The sequence below is a fragment of the Typopeltis vanoorti genome, chromosome 21 (genome assembly GCF_054136105.1).
Source record: "Typopeltis vanoorti isolate ZY-2024b chromosome 21, IOZ_Tvanoo_1.0, whole genome shotgun sequence".
NCBI classification, from domain to species: domain Eukaryota; kingdom Metazoa; phylum Arthropoda; class Arachnida; order Uropygi; family Thelyphonidae; genus Typopeltis; species Typopeltis vanoorti.
Genome location: NC_143569.1, coordinates 40468318 through 40494337, shown reverse-complemented (window position 1 = coordinate 40494337; position 26020 = coordinate 40468318). Strand labels below are relative to the sequence as shown.

The following is a 26020-nucleotide window of genomic DNA, read 5'->3' as shown; positions in this document are numbered from 1 at the left end:
GGGGACTGGTATCGAGACTAGCTGGTGAAAGGATGTACTGTCGGAGAGCTCCTGAAAGATGTGATTTTTGTTGATTTATTAATATTTTGTTAGATTTAATTGTGTAATTTTAGTATATTATTGTAGTTTTATTAGTGTAGTTAGTGTACTAAAGTGTTTTATAACATAATCTATGTCGGGAAGTCGCCGCTAGAGGGATTCGTAGTGTGTAGTGCTCGTGAAAGCTCCAGATAAGCGTTATTTTCAGTTATTGTTGATAAATTTACTTTAATATTGCGTAGTTTTGTTTGCCTTGCGTATCTTAGTGCGTCTGTTTGTGTGTTTTTGGTGTTTATAATTTATAATTTGATAAAATACGTTACTAGTAAGCATGGCTCCAGTACGAAGGAAAATGGCAGCCAGTAATGATGGTTCACCATCTTCTTTCAAGAACGGTAATGTAAAGGAGATGATTCAGTGTACTATCTGCAAAATGTATGCTTTGCGGAGTGCGGTCAGAGTGTGGTTAGATGATAATAAAGGAGTGAATGTGTGTAGAAAACGTAGGGAGAATGAGAATTGAAGTGTACTTCGGATCGTGAGTGTGATATTTTCGTCAAACTTCAGAATGAAGAAAACAGGGATATGACAAGAAACGGCGAAGTTGTACCAGAGAATTGTGAGAGTGTGAATGTAGAAAGTGTGAGTGATAGTATTAATGGTTTTACAGAGAATAAAAAAGATGAGATAGATGCAATGAGTGAGATCGCGTTGTTGAATGGTGCGATACAAAGGGCAAAACAGCAGCTAAAGTGTATGAGCAAAAGTTGCCTGAATGAACCAACCAATAATAAAAAGTATGACAGGAAAAATAGGCGTATGAGTGTGAACATGAACAAAATGAAGGATAGAGTGCTGTATGGAGACTCATTAGTACGAGGTGTGTTAGTAGAGGATTTGAGAAAATCGTACCAACCTGGTGCGACCATAAAGGATGTAACTGAGTCTATTAGAGAGCAAAAAGAAAGGGTGAAAGAAATGATTGTTGTGGCAGGTATGAATGATTTGAAAGGAGATAAAATGGAAATGATAGAAGACCTGAATGAATTGTTTGAGGTAGCAAAAGAAAAGAGAGAGAGAGTTAGAATGATTAGTCTTTTGCCATGGTATGACAGTGAAATGTTTAAAAGGAGGGCCATAATTGCGAATGACTTCATGCGTGGGTTATGTATGACGAGTGGTGTGGAATTTGTGGATGTGTGGAGTGAGTTCGATGGGCAAAAGGATCTATATAAGATGGATGGCTTGCATTTGAATGGTTACGGTGTAAGGAGACTTGAAAAAGTGTTGCTGAATGTAATGGATGTGCAAATTCAGGGAAACTAGATTTATTAAGGGGGGGGGTAGATATACAGTCCTTAGGGAGGCAGTTGAATGTATGAATGAATATAATATGCCTGAGCAAATAAGGACAACAAATCAGAGTGGGATAGTTAATATAAGGCATCAAGGTAGGGTTGGGGCTAATGGGGGTCTTAAATTCATGTACATTAATGCTAGGAGTATTAGGAACAAGAAGGAAGAGTTTTTGGCCATGGTTGGCACTTCCAGACCACAGGTTATTGGTATTAGTGAATCATGGCTGACTGTAGATGATATAACTAGTGGGATTGAATGTGATGGGTATAGTGTGTTCAGGAATGACAGGGAGAATAAAATGGGGGGGAGGAGTATTGTTGTTGATGATAGCTGATGAGCTACAGCCAAGGAGAATAGAAGTTGAATTGCAGGATAGAGAAAAGAGCATGTTTGAGGCCATTTGGTGTGAGATTGTGGCCAGCAGAACTAAATATACAATTGGGTGCTGCTATAGACCAGGTGATGGAAAAGATGGTGGTGACAGTATGCACAAGCAAATAGAAGAAATGAGTGAAAGGAGGGTAATTATTATGGGAGATTTCAACTATGGTTGCATTGATTGGAGTGAGGAGAGGACGGGAGGAAGGAATTGGATTTTATGCGGTTATTAAGGGATAACTATCTGCGACAGCATGTAATGGAAAATACTAGGGGTCAGAGATTGCTTGACCTAGTAATTACATCTGAGGATTTGGCTGTAACAAATATGACCACATTGCCAACAATTGGTGAGAGTGATCATAGGGTCTTGACTTGGGAGGTGGCTAAAGGTGTGGAATTTTCAATTAAGACAGGGTACATGTGGAATTATCGGGCTGGAAAGTATGACAAGCTTAGGAGTTTGAATGGTTCAGTGCCATGGCATGTACAACTGCAAGGACTAGAAGTTGATAGTGCATGGGAGGCAGTTAAGAAGTGTTTGCATGAAGCAATGGCTGACTGTATACCTAGAGTCCGAATAATAAATGAAGTAGGGGTTAAATGGATGAATAACACCATTAAGCTTGAGCTGCAAAAAAAGAAACAACTATGGAGGGAATTTAAGGAGAAAGGTGACCGGCAGGCACATGAATGGTATAAAGCGCAGGCCAGAAGGGTAACGAGTGTGGTAAGAAAAGCAAAAAAGGATTACAAAAGAACATTGGCCATGCAGGCTAAAGAGAATCCTAAACCGTTTTTTAGATATGTAGCAAGTAAAAGGAAAAATGTACATGGCAGAATGATTTTAAAGAATGCCGATGGTAGGGAGGTAACTGAATCAGTTGATATAGTTGAGTTACTGAGTGAGCACTTTGCAAGTATATATCATCCAGGTGGTGACATTGCAGAAACGAATAAACCAGTAGATTATACGGGAATTGTGGTGAATGAAGTGGAGGTCAGTAGTCTATTGCATAACCTCAATGTCAATACATCCGTGGGATTGGACGGTATACCAGCTCGTGTCGTACGAGAAGCAGCTAAACAATTGTCAGTACCCTTGACTATTTTGTTTAATTTGAGTCTCGGGGGGTTAGTCCCGAGGGGGTGAAAAGAGGGGAAAATAGTTCCACTGCATAAAGGTGATTCCAAGACTGCTGTTGTAAATTACCGACTGATTAGCATATCAGGAATCATTGTCAAGGTCTTAGAGAAATTAGTCAAGAAAAGAATACAGGATTGGATAGATGAAAATGGGATATTGTATGGGGGACAACATGGTTTTGTGAAGGATAGATCATGCCTCAGTAACTTGCTCACGTTTTATAACACAGTGACGGCTGAACAGGATACTACTGGATTTATAGTGATACTACTGGACCTTGCTAAGGTTTTTGATAGAATACCACATGGAACCCTAATCAGTAAACTGGAGCAGATGGGGATAGATATAGGGTTGGTGAGATGGATAGGAGGATGGTTGAAGGAGAGATACCAGAGAGTGGTTTATGCAGGAGTGGAGTCTAAAAGACGGCTTGTGACTAGTGGTGTGCCGCAGGGCTCTGTTCTTGGACCACTGCTTTTCAATTTGTTCATCAATGATATAGGAAAGGATTTGAGAGGATTTGCTGATGATGCAAAGTTGGGTAGAGCAATTGTGAGTGCACAGGATGTCAAAATTTTACAGGATGATTTGGATAGTTTGGAGGACTGGGCTAGGAAAAATGGATGTCAATTTAATGTGGCAAAGTGTAAGGTTATGCACATTGGGGTCAAAAGAATAGCAGCAGTATATCGCATTGGTGTAACCGTACTCCAGGAGATTGATGAGGCCAGGGATTTGGGAGTGTTGGTGGATAGGGAATTGAAGGGGGCACATTGCAAAAGTGACTAAATCAGCTCATCACATCACTTGGCTTCTGAAAAATACTTTAACATGCAGAGACAAACAAGTTGTTGTTCCTCTGTATCGAGCCTTGATAAGATCCCATCTGGACTACTGTGCCCAGTTATGGGCACCAGGGTTTCTTCGTGATGGGAGGAAGTGGAGAGGATCCAAAGACGAGTGACCAAGATGATAGAAGGTCTGTGGAATGAACCTTATGAGAATAGGTTGAAGATTTGTGGGTTGCAGAGATTGGACGATAGGCAAAGGAGGGGTGATATGATTGAGACATTCAAATTACTGAAGGGTTTCTATAAGATTGATCCAGAAGATATTTTTGAAAATATGACTGGTGGTGGGAGGACTAGGGGCAATGCATGGAAGCTGGGCAAGAGCGTGGTTGACAAGGGAGTTAGAGCTAGGTTTTTTACTTGGAGAGTGATGAATGAGTGGAATAAGCTTCCAGAGTCTGTTGTGCGTGCTACGACTGTGAATGGGTTCAAGGCAAGGTATGATAGATACTGTGTCAATGTCGAATAGTTGTTCTTGACACGATGTTAGGGCCTCCCTCGATGAGTCTGTCGACTCCTTGGAGTTGCCCTGAATAATAATAATAATAATAACAATAATAATAATAATGATGATAATAAAGCGAGCCCTATTTCAGTTCACCATGAACTCAGGCTATTTCATTTGGCAAGGAAAATTCTACAGATAGAGGGGGACAGCAATGGGTTCTCCTCTCTCTCCACCCCTGGACAACTTCTTTATGGAGACCACTGAAGAAAAAGCCTTAAACTCAGTCCCATAAAAAACCCACTGCTTGGCTACGCTATGTAGATGATGTGTTCGCTATTTGGTCCATATTTCTTGGATATACTCCACAACTTCTTAACACACTTAAACAATCAACATCACAGAATCCAATTCACCTTGGAAAAGGAAAACAACAACAGTCTCCCTGGTTTTCTCTGTTTACAGAAAAACAACCCATACAGGTAGATACATTCACCAGCAATCACTCCCCCCCTCAAAACAATATGGGATTATAAAAATCCTATATAATAGGGCTAAATTACTCTGTTCAGATAACAATGCCCTAACTACTGGACTTAACCATATACTAAACCATGGACTTAGCACCTTCTTAGTCAATAGCTACAACCCCCCAAAAATTCAGAAAATACTAAAACCAGTTAACCCCCACTCTTACGCTAAATCTATCACCATTCCTTATATCTGGGGTACGTCTGAAAATCTAACAAAAATCTTAAAAAAAAAAAGAAAAAAGACCTGACTACCTGTTACAAACCATATAAGAAATTGGCACCCACTTATCCGAGCTAATATCAGGATATCCGAATACAAAGACTACATCTGGCTTCACCAATACAGCCACTCAGGACTTGCGGACCATGCACTAGATACCGACAATAGAATATGCTGGAAGAAAGCCACTTTACTACACCACAGCCAATATAAGTATGAAAGATTATTCCTGGAATCAGCCTCAGGCTATAAAAAACTTCTCAAACCTCAACAAATTTTGGTGCATGAGACTGCCCCAAATTTGGGAAGTGCATCCTGAGAACATCAGCCCAACAGCCAAGACAACCCAATTTAGCATGCTAGGGGGACACCTTTAAGACTTTAGGACCAACTTCAATTGCCTTCTTCAGTCTCATTTGTTCTGTGTTAGTGCCTGCATGCACATTGCAGAAATATAGGAAGGTATTGATTAAAGTTTTTTAATTAATATTCTAGTATATGTTGTCATTTCCTTAAAAAATTTAAAACCATGTTTAACCAATGTATAAGTTTATCTACAAGTAACGCTTCGTAAAAACTTAAAAATCAGATTTTTAAGTCTGAAAAATCTGCATAAGTGTGTCTGTCTCAGACAGATCATAAAAACCATGAACAGGTGCTTCATATAGAGTACATGACAGAAAGAAGGGATGAATAAATTTAGACAGAAGAAAAAGAGAAATCAGTAATATCAAGACAGTCATATAAAACACAGTGCCTAAGCTAATTTTAACTTATGATGGACCGTGAGAGAGAGAGTTTTGAAATAACACATTTGATCAAAGACTGGAGACCTCAGATACAAAAGTTCTGAGCAGAATTATGAGATGAAGAAAACATTACTGGTAGAACCATATTAAAAACAACCAGAAAAGAACATGATATCTTTAATATTCAAGAATGTGTAAGCCAAGATAATTTAGGAATATAAGACATTGATAACCTGATCATAGATATTTAATTCATATGTAAGTTCATACAATATTGCCTACTGGTTTCTCAAGGCTTGCACAGTACAAAAAAAAAACGGTAAATGCAAAAAAGGTTTAAGAATACAAAAAACGTTAGTACCTGCTAGGTAGCTAAGGTAACACTTTAGCGTGACGTCTGTATGAATCGTGACTTTCTACTAAGTATCATGAACACGCGTTACATGCAAACGCGTAATATAATTATTTGCGTACTGTAGTTCTGTTGGACTGAGAGAATTAATTAGATTTTTCCAAGTATCGTTCAGTATGGGCCCCTTGATTTCTGTTTAGGTTGCTGCCTGTACATAGCACTACTGCTGCTTCTTTGAATAATCAATGTCTGTAATCATCATCTACATAGGGTACAGAGCTGTTATCCCAGTCTATAGTGTGGTTCGAAGTTGAAAAGTGATGTGCTAAACTGGAGGTGATTGTTCTGTTGTGATTTACATCGCCAACATGTTCTTTCTGTCTTATTTCCAGGCTTCTCGAAGTCTGTCCAATGCAGGAAAGACTGCACGTGCATGGAATATTATACACACCTAGATATTTATAAAATGGAACACTGTCCTTAGGAGATCTTAGAACCTGTCTGATGCTAGTAGTTGGTTTAAATATAACCCTGATGTTATAGGCTTTTAACAATCTCGCAATTTTGGTGGAAATTGAGCCCACGAAGGGGATGACTGCTGTTGAAATTTGCTGGGAAATTGTTCTTTCTTGTTGGTTATCTTTGTATAGAAATTTGTTGATGATGATGTTTCGAGGATAACCATTTTGCAATAGTGTTACAGCGATTTGGGACAGTTCTGTCTGAACTTCTTCATCATCGGAGATGGTTTCTGACTCGATTTCTCAACACGTGGATGATGCTCTGTTTATGTGACCTATGATGGTTTGAAGAGTAATGTAGATATCGTCCAGTGTCCATAGGTTTTTTTTATAAATACAGTTTGAAATTGTTACCTTGTCTTTTAACTAGTATATCCAAGAAGTGTAGTTGTTCGTTGTTTTCTACTTCTAGAGTAAATTTGATTTTATTATGGAGCGAGTTGATTTTATTGACAAACATATGTAGGTTTTCCATGTTGTCCTGCCATATGATGAAGATATCATCCACATATCTCCACCATATTGAAGGTTTAGGAGTAATGTTGTTGAAGATTTCATTTTCAAATTTCTCCATGAAAAGGTCTGCACATGGTGGTGACAGAGGCCTGCCCATGGCTAGGCCTTCTAATTGCTGGTATATCTTGTTAACTTTGAAGAAATTTGATTGTAGGCAGTGCTTGAACATCTTTGTAATATCAGCAGGAAAGAGATCTTTGATAATGTTCATGATGACTTCTACTGGTACATTCGTGAATAAGGATACTACATCTAGACTGGCCACTATGTCTGTTTGTGTTATCTTCACGTTTTTTGAGTTTGTCAACTTTATGGAATTGAAAAAAGTCTCTACCCGCTACCACAAGCTGTAGCCAACAATATTAGATTCCAAAGCACTATTATCCTAGCAACAGCAAAACAACCAAAACTTAATACCCTCCATATGACAGGAAAGCTATTCGGAACTTGAGGAAGAACAAAGAAATAATAATAACTAAAGCGGACAAGGAGAATGACATCGTCATCCTAAACTCAAAAGACTATTTCAAGAAGATAAACGACTTACTATCGGACAGTTCAACGAACAAAATTCTCAAAGATCCTACCATGAAGAACCACAACGAGACAAAAAACTTCCTGATCCGCAATGTGAATCCTTGGCCTGAAGAACTAAAAAGAAAGCTTAAATCCTCACATCTGGCCATGAGAATTTTTTATGTAGGATTCTGTTTGTCTGATTTTTCCCTTAAGTAAGAGATGTTTAGCTAATAGGTAAGTGGGGGAGGACCTGCCATCCATAATCGGATGAAGTGGCACTTCTTCCTTATGCACTTTAGGCACCCCATACAGTCTAGGAGTAATGGGATGTGAGGATTTAAGCTTTCTTTTTAGTTCTTCATGCCAAGTATTCATATTGCGGATCAGGAAGTTTGTCTCATTGTGGTTCTTCTTGGTAGGATTTTTGTTGAGAATTTTGTATACTGAACTGTCCGATAGTAAGTCGTTTATCTTCTTGAAATAGTCTTTTGAGTTTAGGATGACGATGGCATTCCCCTTGTCCGCTTTAGTTATTATTATTTCTTTGTTCTTCCTCAAGTTCCGAATAGCTTTCCTATCATATGGAGTGGTATTAAGTTTCGGTTGTTTTGCTGTTGCTAGGATAATAGTGCTTTGGAATCTAATATCGCTGGCTACAGCTTGTGGTAGCGGGTAGAGACTTTTTTCAATTCCACACGTAAAGTCCATTTTAGGAATTTAATTTGGAGTGATTGAAAAGTTAAAAAATTTCTTTAGGATATCTGATTCATGTTTGGAAAGGCAGTGATTCAATTTAAAAATCACTTTATCTGGGAGGCCTTTGTGTGTCTGGTATTTTTTCTTATAAAGATTTTCAAATTTTCTAATTTGTTTGACTTTATTTAACTAGAAAGTTTTTTGTAGCTCTGTTCTATCATGTGGTCTATATTATTCCAGAACAAAGAAATAATAATAACTAAAGTGGACAAGGGGAATGCTATCGTCATCCTAAACTCAAAAGACTATTTCAAGAAGATAAACGACTTACTATCGGACCTTCAATATGGTGGAGATATGTGGATGGTATCTTCATCATATGGAAGGACAACATGGAAAAACTACGTGTTTGTCAATAAAATCAAATTTACTCTAGAAGTAGAAAACAATGAACAACTACGCTTCTTGAACATACTAGTTAAAAGACAAGGTAACAATTTCAAACTGTCTATTTACAAAAAACCCATGGACACTGGACGATATCTACATTACTCTTCAAACCATCATAGGTCACATAAACAGAGCATCATCCACATGTTGAGAAATCGAGTCAGAAACTTTATCTCCGGCGATGAAGAAGTTCAGACAGAACTGTCCCAAATCGCTATAACACTATTGCAAAATGGTTATCCTCGAAACATCATCATCAACAAATTTCTATACAAAGATAACCAACAGGGGGTGCTTAAGGGTCAAAGCGGTATAACTGAGAGGAGACCTCCACATAGCCTTAAAAGGAATGCGGAGAACCGACCAGGGCTTCTGACCTAATGTCCAATCCTCACCTTCTCGTGGTGCACCCTGTTGGGTATCTGCTTTGATACTGAACGAACGAGGATGGGCTGGCAATTTGGGATTTAGCCAACCAAATTGTATTCTTATTGGTTAAACCAAAATAAAAAAATCATGGTACAAAATGACAAAATTTCATGCTGGCTGGGGCATCGCCCCGGTTAAACAAGCTAAGAAAGTACCAATCTTTAACTCACCAGAGTTAAAGATCGGTACTATCAACTTAAGAAGCCTGAATGGCAAAGAAATGGAGCTAGTTGAGGAATTAGATAAGTACCAGATCGACATAATAGGGGTAACTGAAACAAAAAAGACCAAAACTAGTGAGATCTTTCTGAGCAATAAATACAAAATGTTATATTCAGGCAATGACAATCAAGGAAAAGGAGTAGCCATAGTATTCAACACAAAATACGAGGCTAATCTTCTTGAATGGCAGTCAGTCTCAAGTAGAGTAATGTGGGCAAATATGAGAATGGGGAACTGGACAATGAGACTTATTTGTGCCTATGGTCCCACAGAAGGTTCTACTAAGGTAGAAGTGGAGGAATTTTTTGAGGCTTTAGAAAAAGCAACTGACACAATGAAAAAGGAAAAGTTGGTCCTTGTTGGGGATCTAAATAGCAGAGTAGGAAATGATTGTGAGACATACAAAAATATTTTGGGAAAATTTGGAGAAAAGAGCAAAGCTAATAATAATGGCAAATATCTGTTGGATTTCTGCTCAGGACATGGACTGGTTATTACTAACACCATGTTCCAACATAAAAATGTGCACAAATTCACATGGAGAGAAGAGGCTAGGAATAAGAAAAGTCTCATTGACTATGTTATTGTTGATAGTGATGTTTTCTCCCTGGTGCAGGACACCAGAGTGTACAGAGGATATGAAATTGGAAGTGATCACTATTTAGTCTTGAGCAGGATAAAATTGAATTTCATATTGAAAAGAATAACATGTAAGAAAGTTTTAAAGCGAATAAAAGTTGAGCAGCTCTCAGATGTGAACTGTAGACTAAAATACAGAAAGATTATTGAAAAGAAAATGAAAGAGTTTGAGAACAGGAATCAAACCTTGGAGATTCAGTGGCAAACTCTGAAGAAAACATTGATTGATTCTGCCAGAGAGGCATGTGGTGAGGTTGTGTGCAAGGATAAAAAAATCAGAACTCCCTGGTGGACACAGGAAGTTAAAGAGGCAATGAAGGAAAAGAAGAAAGCATATCAAAAGTTCCTGGCAAATAAGTCAGCTTTTACTCTTACAGAATACAGAGACAAATGTAAGAAAGGTTCTAGTAGCAAGACTTATACGTTGGTTAGACATAACTGGTAATTAGTTTACGGAATTAACAACGCATATAAAGTATATTAATTAAAGGAACTTTAATGAATAACTTGCTATTTGGCCACATGGCTCAGACACACTCCACTCCTTCCTAGCACACTTAAACAACCAACACCCCAGAGTCCAGTTCACCTTAGAAAAAGAGGAAAACAACACCCTCCCCTTCCTAGACACTTTAATCACCCGCCAGCTTGATGGATCTTTGGTTTTCTCTGTTTACAGAAAACCCACCCACACTGGCAGATACATTCACCAGCAATCCCCCCCCCTCACAACAATATGGGGTGATAAAAACACTATATAACAGGGCAAAATTAATCTGCTCAGATGACAAGGCCCTGACTATTGAACTAAACCACATCCTCAACACTTTCTTAGCCAATGGCTATAACCCCAAAAAAATCCAAAAAATACTAAAACCTGTAAACCACAACCCCCCGCCACAATAAAGATTACACCAAGTCTATCACCATCCCCTACATCCAGGGCACCTCTGAGAAAATAACCAATATCCTCAAAAAATATGACCTTACTTCCTGTTACAGACCATATAAAAAGTTGGCATCCCTTATCCGCTCCACCAAAGACCAACCACTTCCCCTAGACCTGCCTGGTGTATACCAGGTCCCTTGCAGCTGCAAATTGTCCTACTTTGGCCAAACAGGCAGAACAACAAATATCAGGATTTCAGAACACCAAGACTACATCCGGTTTCACCAGTACAGCCGCTCTGGGCTGGCAGACCATGCCTTAGATACCCACCATAAAATTCGTTGGAAGAAAACAAAATTAATTCATCGCAGCAAGTTTAAATACGAAAGATTATTCAAAGAATTTTCAGCAGCTCTAAAAAACGTTCCTAACCTCAACAAATTTGGGTGCATGAAACTTCGTATTATTTTAAAACATGTTCAGTGCAAATTACAGTATTACATTAGAGCGAAGGCATTTGCAGAAAGTGTTGTCTGCTGAGAGTTGAAGTATAAAGTCAGGGTTATTAGGAAGGATGCAGGAAAGTGCACATACACACGCACACACTCTGCTGTATCCTTACTTCACACTTGCTCTTTTGAGGTGAGTGAGTGCAAGAATGACAAAAAAAACACTGAATGCGGTCCTTCGGGAAAAAAAAAAAAAATTCATATTCACATAATTTCTAGCTCACAGCAACCATTTTTAATTGGCAAACTGATTGTTGTATGTACAAGCATGTATTCCTGTTCTTTGATTTGTTTATTTCTACACAATGATGGCATACTGTTATTTTCAGTACGAAATACCTGTACTTTCATTAAAGTTAATTACTGTGGCTATTGTGTAATTTATTGTTTATGAGGGATATAATATTTTCATGGAGGATACAGAAAATAGAATTAGGGAGAGAAGATGAATCAGCTAAAAATGAGAGGGTCAGCAGCAGGACAGAGGATGAGGAAAGTAGCATATTTAAAGCTATCTGGTGTAAGATGAATAACATGAATCTGCATGATATAAATATTAGCAATGAGTACATCACAAAATAGCACCTGCAGTATGACACATGGTGTGCTGGCATATTAAAAGACAATCTATTCTGTATGGTTATTGCAATGCAGAAAACACTGCATTATCTAGAAGTGATGCATTCATCCTTCTAGGCACTATACCCAAATCCATACCAATAAAGAGCTCCAGATTATTACACCTCTACTACCAAAACTTCAGCTGTGACGATGTATTTGGACAAAAAGGAATTCCTCAGATGTCCATCCATATATGCTATCCAATTAGAAAAGGATGTAACATGATTCGTTGCTTTGTATCACTGATTTCCAACACTTTACAGACCAATCATGATGTCTTTCATATCAGTGTAGTGTGATTGATATAGATGATGTGTACAGCTGCCCTTCTGCAGAAACTGAGACTGTAGAGCTTTTATTACTTAGTCTCACTTCACTGTGGTCTCTCCATCCTTTCCACTTCATAGAAATAAGTTGAAGTTTTTTATTATTTTTTTAACTTGATTACAAAGTAAGCTATACATGACAAGAAATCATATTCATATTTAATCATTTACCATGGTGAGAGAGAGAGAGAGAGAGAAAGGATGCTGAGTTCACATCAACTGTCTTGGTATCCCATAATGCACAGCACACACCTTTTTGGACATGCACACTGCTATGCATTATGAGGTCACTACCCAAAATAGCTTCAGTTTCAATCTTTATCAAGATCTTATCAGTGGTAGTTAGACCGAGAAAGGTAACGAAGTTAAATTCAATGTCTAACTTTTTTTTTCTTTATTATGTACAACTACATCATCAATTTGCTATATGTTCTGAAACTACACTATGCTGACAAAAGTATTGGACACCTAGTTGTGGTAAAAAAAAATGCGCTTTAAACATTTCTAGTACCGAGTGGGACCACCTTTGGCCTGAATGACAGTAACAACACTTCAGGGCATGCTTTCAACCAATTTCTGATATGTTGCAACAGGAATATTCCATTCTTCATGCAAAACTATTCCCACAGCTGATGATGGCTGCTGTGGTCTGGAGTGAATTCAGCGTTCTAATTTGTCCCAAAGTTGTTCGACAGGATTGAGGTCTGTGCTCTGAGTCGACAAGTCCAACACTTCAACATTGCTTTGTGGAAACCAGCCTCGGACAGGCAGTGCAGTATGGCATGGAGCACTGTCATGCTGAAACATGCAAGGATCACTGCCAAAGTACTTTCACAGCATCAGAAATATGAAGATGTCCATGTAGCCACCAGATGTCATGGTTTTAGGCACATCCATCAATGGACAAAGCCTCCACCAAACCTGACAGTTGGAACAATGCAGTTCTGCTGGAACTGCTACCTGTGTAATCTCCAGATCCAAACACAACCATCAGAGTGAAACATTGGAAAAGGGTTCTGTGAAACCAAAGAACAAGAATCATGAACCAGAACAAGACACAGATAAAGAAACATTACTCCTCTCAATCCTCTGGAATTGAGGGGAGTGATGTGTAGCTTGTTCGCAGCTCTCTGTTATGGTAACCTAAGGCATGCAACTCTCTATAGCTAGTTCTAGTGCTGACAGATGACCATGAAAGCATTTTCTAGGTTGATTGCAAAGTCTTCCGCTGATGACGTGCAGGATGGTCGAATATTTTGAGACGGAACTTGTTGATCTCAGTCAGAGAATGTCGAGGCTTCAATTGACTTTTCATCTATGAATGACAAAAGTAACGGTGGATTTCAGTATACACGGACAGAAACATCACTGATGTGACAGCTAACTAGCATCCCACATTAGAAATCTATCAGTTCAGTTGAACATAGTATCTTGACATCGAATAAAGTGCAAAACATGCAGCACATACCATTTTTTATTACCAGACTTACACTCCCTGAATATTTGCATGTAGTAGGATCTGAAATTTGCATGGACATTTCTATAGACAGTTCTAGTTCATGGCACGTAAAGGTGTGTCCAAATACTTTTGTCAACATAGTGTATAAATGTGGGAGTAACAAACTGAAAATTTCAATCACTATATTCATTAGTTGTGAGAAGTTAATAATCAGTTAAATTTTTATTAGTAATTTTATTTATCAATTAATACTAAGAGAATATAAATCAAAGATACCATACATGGAACTGTAGAATGATTATACATTAAATAAATAAAATATTTACCGGTCTTCTATTCGGGCACATTTAGGACATTTCCCAGGAATAAAGCAGCCATCATGAAAACATGACCAACATCCTAAGTTGAGTAAAGCAATACAGAGTAATTTTTTAAATATTTAAATTAAGATACATATTTAAAAAATGAAGCAAGTACATATTCTGTTAAATTAATTTTAAGATATTACTGTACTTAATGATTATGATAGAAAAGGAATTTGCTTTTTTTTTAGTACTTGTCACAACGTCACAATTACATCTAGATTCCTAATGAGGGGAATAAGCAATGTCACAAGTTGTTAGGAGACAATAGGTACACTGGCAAAGTTATTATTTATAAGAATACATATAACATAACTTTATGTTTACTTCTAGGCTTTTCATTCAACTCCAATCATTCATTTATTAAACTCAGTAATATTATATCAACAAATATGTTGAGTCATATGAATTTTTGCCTAACTCTTTAATATCAGCTCTTAAAACATTTATTTACCCTGGTAGATTTATAACAAAATATGACAGGCAGAGATTTCAGGAAAAGATTTTATGGCCTGCATAAAATGAATTCAAGGTTTAGATGTAGCTGTTTTATGGTAACACAACAAGTAAACAGGAAAGTAAACAAGTGTTCAAAAACCAGTTTAACATATGGATCTGAGAGTTGGGTTAGAAATAAAACAGTTGTTCAATGACCAGATTTGAAAATCACAATAAAAATGAAAGGAGTAAACAGATAGTATCAATGGTAACAATATAGAAAATGAAAATACTAGAAAGGAACTTGACCTGAGGAAGGAATTTTCTTTTTCTTTTCTCTAGCTTACTTTATTCTAAGAATACAGTATATAATACACATAACATATTATTTATGTTATTGGTAAGGCTTCCAATCAACAGTAGGCTAACAGTAGTTAAGTTTTCGGGGAGTCAAAAGTTATCTGTGGATTTTCAAAGAACGTGGTCGGCACACTAACTCCTACGTTGTTCAAGTGTCAACTGTATGAATAGCGATATTTTTATTTTATTGTTAATACAACCATATTTTTTTTACAAAAACATCAAAAGAAAACCAAGACAATTATAATTGCATTCAATATTCCCATATCCTCATCTCTAGAAATATATAGTTAATTTTATATACTGGTGCTGAATATCACTGTTTACATAAATAAACTGGTGTCCAATAGCTAAGGATGAACTACATTTTTACCTATATATGGAAAAAAGTTTTCATATATAGGTAAAAATTCATAAATTACAGCCAAATGTGGACATAAATTTATTTCCAGCATACTTATAAATTATATTACATAAAAAATGTGTTATAAATTTCATACAAATTAAAATGCAATATGTTTTTGGCAAAAGTTGCAAATTTCCTAAAGACGTAGTTAAGGAATTAATTTACAGTGTTTACAGAAAACAATGCAAAGAGATATTTCAGCATCGGATATGTTCACCATGAACTGCAACATAGCTCTTGCAACGTCGTATCGTACCTTGCTTAGCACCAAGTGATTCAGGAGTTCTTGTGGCAAACTGGCCCAGTCTTTCTTCTGAGCAAGGATAAGGCCTTGTTTGTTTTCTGGAAGGGAATTTGGAGCAGCAATGCATCTCCCCATTGCATCTTAAACGTATTCTATGGAGTTTAGATCTGGAGAGCATGCTGGCCACTCAATTTGGTTAATATTCTCAGTCTCCAGAAGTATCTCCACTGCTTGTGTACAATGTGGTGTGGCATTGTCATCCATAAAAATGAATTCTTCACCTACTACATCATGGGACAATCAAATATGGCATTGAAGAACTTCGTTGCAATATCGTTCACCAGTCATAGTCTCTTTTTCTAGTGCTTGTAGCTTGGTGCATCTATTAAGCGTAATGCCTCCCATACAGCATAAACTCAGCACTGCTGTATCAGTACTCTTCAAGAACATTCTCATGATGGTAAGTAGTACCACTTTCACGGCACATGAAGTGTAGTCTAGAATCAAAGGAAAGACTAAAATGACTCTCATCTGTAAAGAGTATATAAGCCCATTGGTCTCTTGTCCAATTTTTATGGTTACAACACCACTGCACTGAAAACATGCTCTATAATGAGCTGTGAATGAAGGGGACACAGACTACTGGCCTTCAGGTGTATAGGCCTTGTTGCAGGTCTTGCCCCAGTTTGTGAAGCTAACTTACAAGCTGACCTGCATTGCTGATTACATTTTGCTGTTATAACCAAAAATCTGTCTTCATGTTTCATTGTAGAACAAGAATGACTTCTTAGCAAATGTAAGTAACACATTCCATTGGTTCGAAATGCTGCCGGTCTAGATGCAACACTATGCAAGATTCCAAACTCTCTGGCAATATTAGTAATTCTGCGACCTTCTTCAAGCTTTCCAATAATTCTTTCCCACATGAAATCATCTAGATCAGTGTTTCTCAAAGCATGGTACGCGAATGGTCTTCAGGGGGTACGTGGCAATTTTCGGCTATGCATCATTAACGCATGGAATCATTATTAAGAAATAAGAATTATTTTAAACGTATATATTTTCAGTTTTTTTCTGAAACTAGGGAATGGTTCTTTATATCAGCAAACTATCGTAAGTCAGACGATCTCATATCTCACTCGCACTATGATTTTTTAGCTTTAATTTTGAGAAAAAAGTGCGAGTTATATTTGAGTAAATATTTTTTTTAGCTTTCAAATTCTTAAGTATGCATCATTGGTTAAAGACTGGATTTATAAAATGCACAAAAGAGAGCAATATAGCAAATACAAGTAGCTGTAAACAACAAAAAAACGTTGATATTGCATCTGGATCAAATGAAATTGATATGGGAGTGTCGTCTGACATCTCTGGAGAATCAACTAGGAAGAGGATGAAAACTCTTCGTAAGTATGATATGAATTACTTGAAATGTGGATTTTCATGGATGCGAAATGAAGAGGAACCTATTCCAAATTTTGTTCTATTAAAAATAAATCATATTTTTTTTGTTTACATGAATATATAAATTCAAATAAAATAGACATTTACAATGAAATATACTTTATTTATTATTATTTTGATAAGGGGGTACTTGATAATAATGAAAATTTAAGAAGGGGTACGCAGATATCTGAAGTTTGAGAAACACTGATCTAGATGATGTCTTTGAGACATTACAAGACATCAAAGTTTGCTACTTTAGTCCTTCACAAAAAGAATATCCTTCTAACATAATTTGCTTAGCACAGCCTTTTATTCTGTTGAGTGCTACCATGTGATCCCTTTGTGCATGTTTTGAAAATTTGAATGTGTACTTGCTTTCTACTCAAAATCATCAGTCATACAAATTGCCACAAGCTGATTTGTCTGAATTTGCTGTTATAACCTTCAGAAACAGTGTTCATACTTAGGTTTTGGGCACCAGTGTATGGTATGATATAGTAAAACAAGCAGAGGCAATTATACTGAACCTGATAAATACCTGGTATTTACTAGGCTGGATGTGATTGCTTCAGCTCATACTTTGGAGAAATGGGACACATGGTTAAAAAATAAGCACAGTGACATCAGTCTTATATCACTTACAATAAGCCTGAAAAATCTGACCTGTCACAGAACTGATAACAATATTCTCTAGTCCAATGCCTGCAGTGTTGGTTTTAAATTTGAGCAGTTGTTTAAAAGGAGAGCTTTGAAACACTTCTAACCACCCAAACTTAAACTGGAATGTCCATTACAAAGATTTGGGAGTGTTTCATCCTGATAAATGGTAAGCAGTCACTTCCCCTCAGTAGTTTTTTATTTTGTAATCACATGAAGCATAGGGCACTCTAGCATGCAGCTAAGATCTGCAAAAAACGAATAACATTCCACTGTTTGTGCTTCATCTTGTGAATGTGCTTGTGCACTGATAATAGCCTCTTAGTTTCAAGCCGAAATATCTGCAGTAATAAAATTATCATTAATTTTTGTGAATATGTGTTTCTAATAATCATTGCTATGTCACAACCTGTCATTAAAAATTGGCTTTTCTTGGGATTAAAGAATACAAGAAAAGATGCAAGATCATCAAAAATTCATAGAAAAAATTTCCCTTACCTATTATTATGGAATAGGTTTTTAAGATATTTTACTATATCAGCTGCTAAGTAATACATTTACTTTGTTTTATTTATTTATTTTTATGTTGATCCCACACATGAAAGGCTACAAGACCTATAACACTACAGTGCCATGTGTGGGCAAGTGATTAAGGAGAAAATGCAGCCTGTTGATATGTTTCTTAAAGAGTGGGAGGTTGTACTCAGTAGGGCAAATAGTATGGGTGAGAGTAATCCAAAGAATTAGAGGTCGGTGGAATGAGGAAGCTGATGAAAAGTTAGTTCGGTGTGTTCAAAGCTGAACAGTGTATGAGTGTTGGCCAGTGGCTGCTCCAGTTCTTCCATGGTTAGAAGAAAGTGTAGCAAAGTAACATGCCCATGAAAGTACCTAGAGAAAAGGCATAGTGCTGAAATAGAACACCTATAATAAAGTGATTGAAGGGAGTCTGTGAGGGAAGGGTTATCTATTAAGTGGATTGCCCTCTTCTGAATATCATCAAGAATTCTTAGAGGTCTTGATGCTCCACCCAAAATGTAGGAACAGTACTCCAAAGTTGGATGGATCTGACACCTATAGAGTATTAGGAGATGAGAGGAAGAGAGAAAAATTAGTTGTAATGACTGGCAAACATGATTTTTAATACTTAACAAAGTATAAAAAGGATAAAAACATGTATTTTATCCATTTTACCCTTTATTAAAAATGTTTTAGCAACAAAGAAGCTAAAAATATAGAGGGTGTCCATTTTTACACACAAATTAAACATACACTGTAGCAATGAGGGTTTTCCCCTTTTTAAATTGTGTACAGTATTAACATTTTACATTATAATTTTACTTTTATTCTAGCTTGTTTTTCATACTTTCTTGCCTCCTTTTTACTTGATTATTTATATTATCATAATTTCTTACTAAACAAAAGGGATTTTATTATTAAAGAGATGGAAGTATTTGTTTAAGCTCTACATATTTTTTACAAGTAGGCTCCAATGAAAAGCTTGCAGATTTTATCTAAATCATAAGAACTGGAATCACCATATTTGGTACAGTTTCCACTTATCATAATTTAAAGGAGAATTTGGCAGAACCCCTTATTCATCAGAGAGAGATCCGACAAAAATACACCACTTTTTCTCTAACAGGTTACAGCTAGAACCACCAAGATAGATTGGCATATAGCTGCCTTCTTATCATAAAAGCACCACAATGATTTGAATGGTTCTATTATACTTGAGGTTTCCATATTAAAACTTTTTTGAGATTTTATTTAAATAGTAAGCACTAAGAGACAAAGTACCAGTTAACATTTGTGTCAGTAATATTAACTCACAGAACTGCTAGCAATAGAACCATATCTGGAACAGCTAGTTTTCAGCTGCTTAGTTACTGCAGACATTGGTGACCCATTTTCACAAAGGTATCTCTATAACTCAGTTGATATCAACAATGCCCTCTGCTAGAAAGACCTGGGTTCTAAGTGAGAAGAACCATTATCAGGGCTTTTTCAATGGAATGTGAGTTAGCCTGTTTCATATGGAAGTGGCAGGGTTTTCCCTCCTGGAAAGTTGGGTTTTTCATCTCATTAAACAGGCAAACCAGTCAGAAGAAAACACACAATTTGCAGACATAATGCACTGGACTCACAAGCTTTAGTTCCTTAAATAATTTATTTTCACATTCATTTCCATAACAATGTTGATTCAATATGGATGTGTCCAAAATAAATGTATATATGTTCACTGAATGAACAATATTAAAGATTTTAAAGTTGTTTGCCGATAAATATAGTTTGTCATAATTCTCAATACTAATTTGAAATAACACTGCCAATATGTGGCTTTGGTGTGTTTGCTATTGGGAGCAATTAGTTTTCACTACAAGTTCATGTTTCCTTTGATGCAATTTGTAACTATTTGTTTCAATGTTTTAAAATTCAGTGTTCTATCCACCTATTCATAAACTTTCATTATGAAAGAAAAGAAATTCCAAGTAACTTGCGTTTCCTCTTTATCATGCTAAAAATATATAACCCAAACTTACTCTTATACACCCTCTGTCCAAAAAGAAACCGAACTTTTCAAAAATAGAAGAAACTAGTGGCACCACCTTTTTGTATCATTTTTTGTCGAAAGCGGCAACCTTCATTAAAGAGTGAAGTGTGTTTTGACGAACGGTCGGAAAATGAGTTTCAAACAGAGAGCTGCGATTGACTTTTGTGTTAAACTTGTAAAAGTTTTACCGAAACACATCAAATGCTTCAAAAAGCATATGGTAATGAATGCTTATCCTGTACTCAAGTTTACGAGTGGTTTAAGCGATTTCAAAGTAGTCGTGAGACGCTTGAGGACGACGAAAAGCTGGGCCATCCAAAACCTGGACTGAGCGAAATGAACATCCAAAAAGTGCATGATTTCATCAAATAAAACCCGATATCGTCCGCAAGATTGATTGAATATGAATTGGGGATTCCAAAATCAACTGTGCACAACATTTTGACCGAGAGTTTGGGCCTTCATAAACTGAATTTGCAATTTGGTCCCCACAAGTTGACAGACGACCAAAAAATGTATCGAATTGAACACTGCAAGAACCTCATTAAAACTGCTTGTAAGGACTCAAACTTTCTTTAAATGCTCGTTACTGGTAATAACGAAACGTGGTGTTTTGAGCATGAGCAGAAAACAAAGCACCAGAGTGATGAGTGGAGACCACCAGAAGAGGGACATCTGAAAAAAAGTCGCTTGGAGAAGTCAAAAGTAAAGACAATGCTGATTTGTTTCTACGATTCCAAGGGCATTATCTATAAAGAATTCGTTCTGCCTGGCCAAATGGTCAATGGCAAGTTTTATCTCGAAGTTTTGAAGTGATTGATAGAGAATTCGTCGTGTACAGCATGAATATCGTGATGCAGGCAGCTGGTCACTTTTGCACGATAATGCACCATCTCATTGTGAGACAGTTTTTGAGCAAAAACCAAGTTTGTGTGTTGGATCACTTGCCGTATTCACCTGATTTAGCACCCTGTGACTTCTTTCTCTTCCCCCGACTCCATTTCCCAATGAAAGGAAAGTGATACAACACCACTGAAAACGATCAAGTGGCAGTAACCACGACCCTCAACAGTATCCCAAAAACCGATATAAAACACTCATTTAACGAATTAATTGCCTGTGCCAAACGTTGTATCGAAGCTGAGGGAGAGTATATTGATTGAAATAAATGATTTGAATAATTATAATTGGCCTATGTTTTATCTTCTATCAAAAGTTTGGTTTATTTTTGGATAGAGGGTGTATTTTTAATTATTACATGGAGGTTCATGACACTCACCTTGACATCGAACTACTTTTGCAAGCTGAAAGGGAAAAATTATATCCTTGCCTGCATTGCAAATCTCACAAATAAAGCCTTTGGCTTTACATAACGTACAACTTAACACATGATCCACACAGCGAACTACCAAGTGATGTAGATGCTGAAGAATATCTCCATTCTTTACCTGTAAGTAAATCAGATATACATTAATAAAAAATTCTTAAACAAAATGTATTTTTTCCAATACAGATGCAATTAAAAAAAAGTTATCCCTTATTACTGGTGGTGGTACATATGAAAAGTTCATGAAGAACAGATGTTTAATGGTTATTAAAAAAACAAAACAGTTATTATAATAACTTTAACCACTGATTTTTTTTTGTCTGAATCACAGAGATGCCTTCAGGAGATAAACTGCAGTAATCATCTTGTACATAAAAAAGAATAAGTAAGGAAACTAAACTCATAGCAATGTCTTACAGTCCAGATCATTCCTTCCAAATGTAGTCAAGATACTGATTATGCACTTTTCCAGCTGAAAATTGACTCATATTTTCAGTAATGTTTTAAAGATAAATTTATTACAGTTTTGACTTTTCAACATTGCAGAGGATTTGCAAAAAGTTTTTATTTTAAATTTATTTAGGTGCTAATATTTCTCCATCTGACGTTATGATTTGTATTTCGACGATCTCTCAGTGACCAAGCCAAAATAATGGTAATTAAAGTAACACTAATTTTATTTCTTTATTTTTTATTATGGTGCTCTTATCACAGCATGCTTATACTGTGGAGAAGCAAGAAGTTAAGTAGAAAGCAGCAAAGAAGAAACTGTTTAAACACTAAACACTATTCAAGTCCTGCAGATTATACTCCTTAAGAAATACAAAAGAGCATTCCCACTGCAGAAACAGCAATAGAGGAAATGAAGAGGAAGAAAAATTTATTGAGTTTAAAGTTAAGCTGAGAATGTTGAAGAAATGATCTGATGAAGAAATTTAACATCTTTGTGTGTGTGTGTGTGTGTGTGTGTGCGTGTGTTTGTGTGTGTGTGTGTGTGTGTGTGTGTGTGTGCGTGTGTTTGTGTGTGTGTGAGAGAGAGAGAGTGGAGAGAACTAGTGAGATAATTCTGCTGGCCTGGTTGGCCAAGTGGTTAGCATATCTGCTCTCCAGCCAAAAGGCTGTGGGTTCGAATCCTGCTGTGGGCATGGAGGTTTGTGATTGTCTGTGAAAATACTAGTGGTAGTGGTCAGCGGCAGATGATGTAGTTGCAGTTCATTGTAATTGGTGGATTTAGTGGTGGAGACAGAGCTGTATCGCAGGTGCCCTCCCTTGATGAGTCTTTGGACTCCCTTGAGGTGTCATGTAATAATAATAAACCAACCTAACTGGGCTCTTTCTGCACATAAATCAACAATTTTCTGTAAGCACTACCATAAATGTGATGTGAAAATAGCATTTAATAGTGAAGATAGATCTGTAATGAGATCTATCATTACAGATCTATCTTCACTATTAGATCTGTAATGAGATGATAGTTATTCGAAGGTAAAGTAATTCCTATAGTAAATCAGAAGACCAAAACTTGGGTGCTGATGAGAGCTTTAGCAAGAGTTTCATCACTAGGCATATTGTAGGAATACAAAGAAGGCAAGCAATCCAATTACAAATGAGCTCGATGAATAGACTTCTGTGTAAAATCTGATTAAATGCTTTATAGATAAAGAGCAACCACTTGAGTTTTTTCTGCACTCTTATATGGTGCATGATATTCTGATGACAAATGCCATGGATTAACAGTGACAAACCATACAGATGATCATTTATTAGACTTTAAGAGGTTTCCACTACTCAGTAAACTCTTCTGAAGCTGTTTTTTTTTTTTTGATTCACTTGACTGATTTCACATTTCTGATAAACAACAGTGAAACAGACAATAACAGATCTGCACTGTAGTCAAATTCATATTATGAAATTGCATTATTTATGGAACATTGGCAAAAGACAAGAAGAGACACTATGTCAAACTAACAGATAATCTTGGTGTGAAGCTCTTGCAAAAAATATCATTTTATTTTTTTTAAATGTGACTCCCACGTAAACCTACAGTACAAAGCAGTGTGGGCAAAGATATTTTTTTTTTATTAATTTCATACCTTTTTTTGGTATTTTTATTTGCTTTTTTTTTACGTAATCTGGAAATGTTGCTCTAGAAACCAAATGGAACTTTTTCAAGCCCCTTCAGGCCTCCAATAAGTAGGTCAGTGGTTGGGTAATAAAAATTCATCTAACAACAAACAATACACAAACATATGCACTTGTGGCAGGATTCAAACCTGCAATGTTCAAATGTGGCAGTGCTGGAGAGTGGGTCTGATAACCATTCAAACATTCTAGCAAACCAGGTTTCCTAGAATGCTATGGATAAATATGGACAGAATACCACAAAGTTTGGAAAGCGAGATGTGAAAGAAAATTTATGAGCAAGAACAGTTTGAACAAGTCAAGAAAACAATGTGATAATTTGGTGAGCTCTACAAAATGTCTATACGCTAAGTAGAAGAGGAGTGATTTAATATTGTTTATTGTTGATATTTTTCTTAACTGTAGAATTACTATAGTTTTTATGTAATTTTTCATGGCTGGTGAGAGTTAATTAAAGAGGAAGAACATTGTGATAGATATGTAAAGTAATATGTATGTGACATACTAGCACATTAACGGCCATGTGAGTTGTATTTAATTCATGCTAGTTTTGAGCCCGGGAACTCATGAAGCATATATAACTCACACATCTCTTTACCTTGGGAGCTGCGTGGTGTGCAGGCAACTCAAGCTGCCATGCTGTAACATACATGTTACGTGATGGGTGGCCTGCCCTGGGCAAAACCCTGCAATTGGTTCATGAAAATCTTACTTGTCGATGTACTTATTGTTACAATTAATATTGACAATTTAATTCTAAAACCATGGATCAAATGAAGAGAGGTCAATAAATTTCGTTTTTCTATTTATTTTTACACTTAAGCCTGACAAGTCAAGAAAAACACTTTACCCTTATGAACTATTTTTCGAGTTTTTATATTACTTTTTTATTGAAGTATGTTTTAGGAAAAAGCATTCTACACAATAGTACACATTACATTTGCTGTATTTCCATTCTGTCTGTTTACATCTTTTCATGACATATCCACGTCCTTTCTCAGCCTGTGTTTTTTCATAGCACACAGTACATCTTCTTCTGGCAGAGTCCATGTTCGTGAGAGAACAAGTCACAGATGGTGACAGGAGGGACGGCACTGCAGTAGGTGTTTCATTTGTCTGGAGCAGTTTTAGGCAAACTTGTTATTTGAATTTTGTGATCAAGATCTTCTTTTTGTTCACAACTGTGTAGAGAACAAGTGAGTTCACCAAAGCTGATCCTATGATTAGCTCTATTGCTAATTTTCTGAACCACTTTATGCCACATCTCAAAGAACATGACTTCAGTTGATCTGAGAGGTCAACGCCTTCAAATTACAATTTACAATCATATGTCGTTTTTCTACAACCTTTTCTTGTTTCAACTGCTTTAGTGTCTTCAACATGCATAGCACTTAGCGACAGTACATCTCTCATCCTTCCATTTGAGGAAGACGATTCCTGCGTCACTTTCTCGAGCAATTACTTCATTCTTGTTCAGCTTCGCCTTTACTAATTCTGGCGGGTTTAGTTTCCTGTTACTTCTTGGTGTACCCACCAGATACGTAGAGTGCTCAAGGAGTTGATGAGCTAGGTGAATGCTGGTGTAGTAGTTGTCAGTGTATAAAACACACCCACTATCTAGTAAACTTTCTATTAGCTTCATGACAACTGAGGATGAAACAGGAATGCCAGATCTTGCTTCCTTCCCACAATAAATTTTCACATTCCAGGCGTAACCGTCTTTTAGGCAAAGTTTGAAAAGTTTTATTCCAAATTTATTGTGGTTGTTTTTTATGGACTAATAGTCCATAAATACTCAATTTTTTCCGGACTAATAGTCCGGAAGTCTTGGCTTCTTGTTAAGGCCCATCCAAAACAACACTCCCAAAAATTGTTTCATTTCTTGAGAAGTAACATCATACCACTTTTTTAGTCAGGAGTGGGATTTGATGTTACCCTTTTGTAAAGTCTGACTTGCGTAGATATTAGTTTCCTTCACCATGTAGTCAATAACATTATCTGTTACGAAGAATTTGAAAAAATCATAAGGTGTTTTTTTCATTTGGAACACCAGGGTTACTTTCAACAAAGTCAAAATTCTTCATGTTACTTCCTGAAACTGGACCCCAGGTCAGAGAACTTACACTAGACACTACAGATTCTTCAGAAACATCTGACAAAGAATCACTCTCACTGAAGTCGGCTACTAACTGATTAGATTGTTTCAGTAATAGATTTT

At 36.7% G+C, this 26020-nt stretch overlaps 1 protein-coding gene across 2 annotated transcripts in view; it reads right to left on the bottom strand.

Annotated features, from left to right (window-relative positions):
- Rubicon (run domain Beclin-1-interacting and cysteine-rich domain-containing protein rubicon) overlaps nt 1–26020 on the bottom strand; it is a 357235-nt gene that overhangs the window by 2847 nt on the left and 328368 nt on the right. For both annotated transcript variants that reach the window (XM_090410954.1, XM_090410955.1), the window contains exons 19-20: nt 21613–21781; nt 14196–14268 (exon numbers count right to left, since the gene is read on the bottom strand). In XM_090410954.1, coding sequence (XP_090267080.1) covers nt 14196–14268; nt 21613–21781 — 242 coding nt within the window. The remainder of the gene's footprint in view (nt 1–14195; nt 14269–21612; nt 21782–26020) is intronic.